At 35.6% G+C, this 7,292-nt stretch overlaps 1 protein-coding gene across 1 annotated transcript in view; it reads left to right on the top strand.

Moving 5' to 3' along the window:
• Positions 1-1,486: 1,486 nt before the first annotated feature.
• Positions 1,487-7,292, top strand: part of LOC125669567 (39S ribosomal protein L13, mitochondrial-like) — a 5,993-nt gene continuing 187 nt past the window's right edge. The window contains exons 1-7 of the mRNA XM_056162591.1: positions 1,487-1,620; positions 1,784-1,907; positions 4,728-4,821; positions 5,198-5,258; positions 5,796-5,882; positions 5,989-6,110; positions 7,244-7,292. The exon at positions 7,244-7,292 is cut by the window's right edge and continues 187 nt beyond it. Coding sequence (XP_056018566.1) covers positions 1,600-1,620; positions 1,784-1,907; positions 4,728-4,821; positions 5,198-5,258; positions 5,796-5,882; positions 5,989-6,110; positions 7,244-7,292 — 558 coding nt within the window. The 5' untranslated portion in view covers positions 1,487-1,599. The remainder of the gene's footprint in view (positions 1,621-1,783; positions 1,908-4,727; positions 4,822-5,197; positions 5,259-5,795; positions 5,883-5,988; positions 6,111-7,243) is intronic.

Raw genomic sequence — 7,292 nt, forward strand, 5'->3', positions numbered from 1 at the left:
TTTGACCAATGGCTATTTTATTTAAAAGTACACCATGTACTTTAACTTAAAAAAGGGGGGTTGCTATGAACGTTTCGTTTATGTCCCAGTAATCTCGCACTTGCTCGCGAGACTTGTGCATTTTCTTACCAATAACGCAGAAGAGTCACCAAAGCGCGATAACTCTAATGTGCTGGTAATGAGAAGTAATTTGACAATCCCCCGCAGAAGTCACAAAATAAAAGCGGGGTTAAGAGTCAGAGGAATCTCGGATTACCCCCCAATATGTTCGCAAAATTAGATATATCATCATTCATTCTCATTAAGAATATTTTTGTTTTTTGAAAGACTTTTTATAATTTACAGTGAATTTTATTTGGCATAAATCTGAACCCACAGTCCCATTGGTCAAAAATTTGTGGCGTTTTGTCTACTAGGCAGGTGGTGTCTCTATATGAATGAAAACTTTCTGATACCAGAAAATCCCTTTTTTATATAAAATATGGATTTTCTGATATCCAAAAAATAGAATATTTGATATCAGAAAATGAAACTTTTATATTAGAAATTACAGAAAATGACTAAAAAACACTAGCTATATATATATATACTACATGTCGCTATTTACCGATTTGTACGGATATTGGCGCTAGGGGGTCATAATGTGGGAGGAAATCGGAACATCCGGAGGAAGCCCATGTACAGTATTAACGATTGGAGTATTAAGTGTAAAATTACAACAACAAAATCGCCATATCTTCTTCTTCTACAAGACAGTGGTCTCCGTTTTCAAGTTTACTTTTCTGCCACGTTAGGGTGTGCGCAATTCAAAATGTTGAAAAACTTTTTAAAGTAGGTACTACAGTTTAAAAAAGAACAGTCTGCGTGTGATATTAGCCTAATGGTTTTGTAGCCGAGCCTTAAAGAAATCAAGACTTAGCGCCAGCACAGTTGAGCTAGGTGGGCAAGATATTCCATTTTTTGATGGTACGCGATAATAATTTAAAAGTTTCTTTCCTGTCTGTAGTTCTACACAATGGAATCTGCATGACTTTTTTTGTTGTTCGGTTAATTTCCCTTTGTTTTTATTTGTTGGCACTTTCGACCGTAATACATTTAACGCTTGTCCTTCCCGGTGAGAGAGAGAGAGAGAGAGAGAGAGAGAGAGAGAGAGAGAGAGAGGTTTTTTTTTCGCTTTCTAAGGGGAAAAATCACTACAAGGAGAAATAATACACCAGAGAAATTTGATATGGATGAAAAGTGGAGGATATTTGCAATGATCTTTTGAAACTGATGAAAAGTTTCATATTTATTTAGTGAAAAAATGCAGTTTTTATAGTTGAAAGTAATCTGTGGGGAAAAAATAAAACTCTGCTAGACTCAAACGCACGAACTACAGATTGTAAACCTACTGAACTACCCAGCTAGGTGATTAACTAGATTTAAAAGGAATACATGTATATGCTGATATTTATATTTTCATCAAGTTTCAAAAGGAAGTCAAATGACCGTGCGAATAGTTCGAAGACTGACTTACCAAAGACTGTTAAACCGGAAGCAGCATGCAAAAAAAGTCCTTGGAGAATGTTTGACTGTTGTATAAATTAAACGAGTTAAAGGATGGCGCACAATAGGGTCATAGTAAGTATAATTCGTTTATTTTTAACGAACTCAAAGTAGTCGAATGAGAAAATGCATGGTGTACTGTAAAGTAAGCAAGTTGAAGAGGGGGGGGGGTGTTTATACTAAATATTTGTAAATTTGAAATACCTGCCAATAATATTTTGCATTGTAACATTTACAGCAATGGTCCACTATGTCCAGGATTTGGTGGCTGTATGATGCTAAATATCAATGTCCCTTCAGATCAGCTCGTGTCATCTCGGGATATTTGCAGGGAAAACACAAACCACTATACCATGCTTTGTGTATGTGCCTTAGAACCAAAGTTTAACTTTAGTTTACTGATATTTTATAGGTTAGGATAACAATTCAATGCCAAATCAGACACCTATATGTAGTAATAATATGTATACGGTGTGACCGTTGGACCGAGCGAAGCATGTAATGGTCATTGGAGAGTCCCAAGTGGTAATCATAATTCCAGGGCCGTAAATTAACCTTCAATTTGGAGGAGGCAGGAAATTAGGCGGGGGTCTGGGGGCCGCCCAGGCCCCCAGATGCTGAGCACATTTTGTGCACACTGAACACGTTTCGTGCAAAATCCTTGATTCTAGGGCCTTCTAAGATGTTACTTGACTAACTCATTCTAAAAGAAAGATTTGGAATGCTTTTTAAGGGAGGTATCATGTTCTTAGTTATTGGAAACAACATAAATTCTAATGAACTTTAAATTTTAATTTTTTTTGGCTCAAAAGTTGGAGGAGGCAGCTGCCTCCTCCGCCTCCATGTAATTTACGGCCCTGAATTCCGTTAAATACGGTAGATTATGATTCATTTAAAAATATATATTTTTAATGAAATTTTCCTTGCGCTAAAAACCCAGTAACATCTCAATATTAAAGGGGTTTATATGGGGACAACAGTTTTACAGGATCCGCCTATTCACTGAACGCGGGAAATAAAACGCAAGGCGACGTAAACTGTGCATTGTGACGTCACATTTAGCCTCGACTTTTTTCTCTTTTTCAAAGCAAACAATTATAAACAACAATAATACATTCCGTATGCAATGAAAAAGGCCGTTATATAACTAAGCAAATTTAACCAATAAATTCAAAATGGTAAAAAAATAACCGTAATTTTATCGTATATACTTATTCAAAGAAACTCATGAACTCGTTCATCTATTTAGTCGTATTACGGTTTTATATGTAATTATTTGCTAAAACCTGTTACAATGATAATTATACTATTCACTTTGAACAAACTGAGTTTTTAAATTACGAATTGCACGTCAGAGTCTTCTATTATTGGCATTCAAAATAAAACACGAATAACTGTTGAAGCAGGTAATGAAAAAAATAAATGGCGGCGCCCATATGGATCACGAAAATTTCAGTGAACGTATATAGAGATGATCTCTTTTTCTTTTGCTGATTTTGACTTCTTTCTTTTACATACGTGTTACCTTTAGAGCCTTGCTTCGCGGACAGGCCTTCGGCCCGTCCGAGCTTTGCTCGGTATTAAAGATATGGCTGTCCTACCAGGGGCAGATCCAGGAATTGCGGTTACGGGGTGCCACTTTATGAGGCAGGGGGCCGCCTTTAGGCCCCCAGTGGGTCCAGGGCAAAGCCCTGGTGGGGGCCCAGGGGGCGAAGCCCCCGGAAGCTCCTGTATTTTACAGTGCTTGAAATATGTCTCCTATTTAGTCATTTGTACTATTTTCTATCATTTTTTATAAGGTGAAATTAATAAAATGATGCAAATATTAGGGGTTTTTGGAAAAAATTAAGTTATCCCGTCAAAGTAATTCAAGAAATCAAAAGATTTTGTCATTTATTTCTCCGGGAGTGAAGAAATTATTGCTTCTTATATCGTTTAATACACTTTACCTTAGATTTGACAATTTTAGGCCCCCCCCCCCCCCCTTAAATCCGCCACTGCCTACTAGCTCTGGTTAGTGAGTTTACCTTTTAGCATGTTGGGAACACTTCCCCTATTGCGAGACCGTGATTATTGCTCTTTAGTGAGACGCTGCGAGAGTAAAAATATCCCAAACAACCGACAAAAACACCAGAGGAATACTTCTATTTGTGTTTCATTTGAAAAAGAAGAAAAAGTGCTAAGATGTCCGATACTACTGCAAATATATATAATATAGTCAATAGTACTCACAATTAGCATTGGATTTCAGCCTTCTCTCTTGTACAGCAATGTTGATATGAAATTTCTTTACTGTGTTATCAATTTTATAGAGGTAATTTGCATCACGTTGCGAGTGTATTGCACTTATTCTGCATTGCTTGGGATTTGTCATTATTTTCAATCAAAACAATAAAACAACTGTTCTATATGGTCATGTTTATTCTCTCACTAGAGAGAGGTAAACACATTTTTTTATAGGGGAAGTGTTTCCAACTTGTTTAGCTCGATTATTAGAGCACTGGACTGCCATGCCAGAGGTCCTGGTTTCAATCCTTAGCAGAGACAACACAGTCCGTTTCTTGTGCTCAATTTGGGTACTTTCTGATGTTTAAGAGTGATTGCCCCTAGAACTTTGCCCCACAGGCACTGGTATGTTGGGATGCCTCTCTCTCTCTGGCATATACTTAACTCTGCTACATATATAAACTATTTTTGATATATATCCCCCCCCCCTTTCGATTCTATAGAGATTATGCACACTTTTACTGAGCCATTAAAGCACACACTGTAAATGCACGGGAACTACTTTAACTCAATTTTGACGTCACATTAGAAGTGTGTAGAATTTTAAAGATATGTAATGAGAAGGTTTTTGACTGAATATTGGGAAATGTGCCCACCTTCAGTTGTTGCGCAGAAGCAGGCCTTGAAAGCTGAGTCCGCTTTATCGCACATCCTCAGGATGGCATATTGCCTGGTATTTAGTCAATGCCTTATAAGTCCCAGGCCAAATCTTGCATTTCTATATTGGAATTTAAATAAACATGATCAAAAAATAGGCTTACTTATTTTTGAAAAATTAATTTGTGAAGGAATGGTATGAATATGATAATCTTCCAGCTGATGTAGGGGATCATGTGGTTATAAATTCTTGTCACATTAATTTGTGAAGGAATTGTATGAATATGATAATCTTCCAGCTGATGTTGGGGATCATGTGGTGGTGATAAATTCTCGTCACATTGCCCTGAGAGAGCAGCTCTGGAGGACATTTACCTTCAGTCATCACACAGGGTTAGTTTCTTTGACAATTTCATCCTTTTTAAACATCACACATCCCTTCAATTTTCAGTACATGTGAAATACATCTATCTTTGTAACTGCCCTATGTTCCTACAAACTTTACTTAGTTTATCTATATACAGTCACACCTCATTATCTCAAACTCGATAGGACTGAGAAAAAACTTCCAGATGTCCTAGGATTTGAGATATTGAGTGTAAGATACTTAAAGACTAAGTAGTTGAGACTTCCGAATCGCTTCAACATATCCACGGTATTCGAGATATCGGTGTTTGAGATACCAAAGTTTAACTGTATTGTCAATTACATTCTGCATTGGTTTTTGAAAGTTTTTATGATTCTCTTAAAAATGCATTTTTTTTTCCAGGTATGCAAGAGGGTTTTCTAGGACACCTGCCTGGAGACTGCATTCGATGGAACCAACCATGGTTTGTGTTCTGGGGTGCTTGTTTCTTATATCTCTCCAAAAATATCTGTTTGGGGTCTTTAGTTTTCAATGACTAAATGTTATTTAGTGTATGAATAATACTGCAGGTGGATCCATGTAATGATAAAGTATTTACACAAAGGAATTGATTTATATACAATGGATTCAGTTGGCAGATTTTCAATATATATAAAAAAATTTGGTACTATTTCCATATATTTCATTGTGTATAGCAATTAGCACCTAGTTAGACCTTGGCTATTCCAGGTAAATAGCATCTGGCTTGATTTGGTTATGCCTACTTTTTTAGTAACCGTAGGGTCATGATATTTGTCTTTAAAGAGGGGAGATAACTCATAAGTAAATTAAAGTTTCTTTAAAAAATGTTAGTTTTTCTGCATTTTTAAAAAATACATTCACAAAACTTTGATTATCCCAAATATATATTTATATGTCTTTCACTGAGATATTTTACATATAAGTATGCATAGTAATAAAGATGTACCGTGTTATTAAGTATGAAATCTTCACAATATAGGTTATAGAAAAGCTTGTGTATAGAAACATACCAGGCACTCTGCTGAGAAGGAAGTACATGAGACGGCTCCACATCTATCCAGACGAGGTATTACTGTTGTTATTACTAACGAGGTATTACTGTTGTTATTACTAACTTTTTTTTATCAAGTTGCACATTCTTAGATGTTAACTGGTTACATCTTTTGAAACAGGAAGTGCCTTCAGAAATCCTTAGCAACGTTTGTGATCAGATTCCTCAAATTCAAATGATCCCTAAACGTCTAGATGAGTACACAGCAGAAGAAATTCAGGCGTTTCCAAAACTGTTTGACTGGTGAGATCAGATGTCCTGTGCTTTGCAATATCACTTTAATTTTTTAAACAACTGAATTAGCTTTTAAATGAATAAATATATTGAATGTTGCGTAGACATGATTTGAGCTGAAAATTTTCAAATTCTATTTTTCCATTTTTAATGTTTATAATGCTTAACTAAGGTATTTCTAATGGTCAACAAAAAAATTGAATGTCAGTTGTCAAGTTACATGGGAGATACATAGTTCACAATTCTTTGTTTTGTAAACAAGGCCTGTGCTATGATTTTGTTTACGCATGTAAGATATAGTAATGAAAGTTTCGTTTAAAGCAAATTTTTAATTCTGAACACAATTAGATAGTTTCTAGTGTTTGGCACATCTTAACACAATAGCTGCTATTCAAATTTTGTTTGACCATTAGATATTCTTTTGTTAAGCATTGTAAACAGTAAAAATGGAGAAATAAAATTAGAAAATTTTAATCTCAAATCGTGTCCATGTCCCTTTAATGCTGTTGAAATCGTGTGAATTGAATGTACCTACACATATCAACACTTTGCACAAGTTACTTCACTTGTCCTCCATCTCATGGTGAAAAATCGTATTTACCTGCACTGGCCTTTGTAATTTTGTGATCTGTAGCTTTGACATCTGTTATTATACCCCATGTAATGAAGTTGCGGAGGGTATAATGTTTTTTACCTGTCCGTCAGTCCCTTTCTTATCAGTGCAACTCCTCTGTGACTGCTGAACAGAATTTTGTGAAACTTTATTGTTAATAAGGACACACTGTTTAGATGTGCATATTCCTAGGAAATTTCTTATTCATTAAATTTTCTTGGAGTTATGCCCCTTTTGAACTTAGAATTTAGAGTCCATTTGTCTTGTTCTTGCAATAATGCATAGCATTCCTATTCATTATGTGAGACATTATCAAGCAATGTTGGAGCGTGAAGTATGTGAGCTTGTTCACTTCTTACAAATGGTATTGATAGCCATTTATTTCCTCATGTGTTGCAGTTGTAAACAATGTGCATACGAATCTTGATAAACATATTATGTCTGTTTTAATGGCTGTGAATTCAGACAGATCTATTTCAGTTTTGAAAATTCTTAAATGCAACTTTTTCTTCTTCAAATTTCTCTGCAGGAGTGAAGATTATGTAACGGAAAACATGACAGAAAAAACAGCGAAAGAG

The sequence above is a fragment of the Ostrea edulis genome, chromosome 4 (assembly GCF_947568905.1).
Source record: "Ostrea edulis chromosome 4, xbOstEdul1.1, whole genome shotgun sequence".
NCBI classification, from domain to species: domain Eukaryota; kingdom Metazoa; phylum Mollusca; class Bivalvia; order Ostreida; family Ostreidae; genus Ostrea; species Ostrea edulis.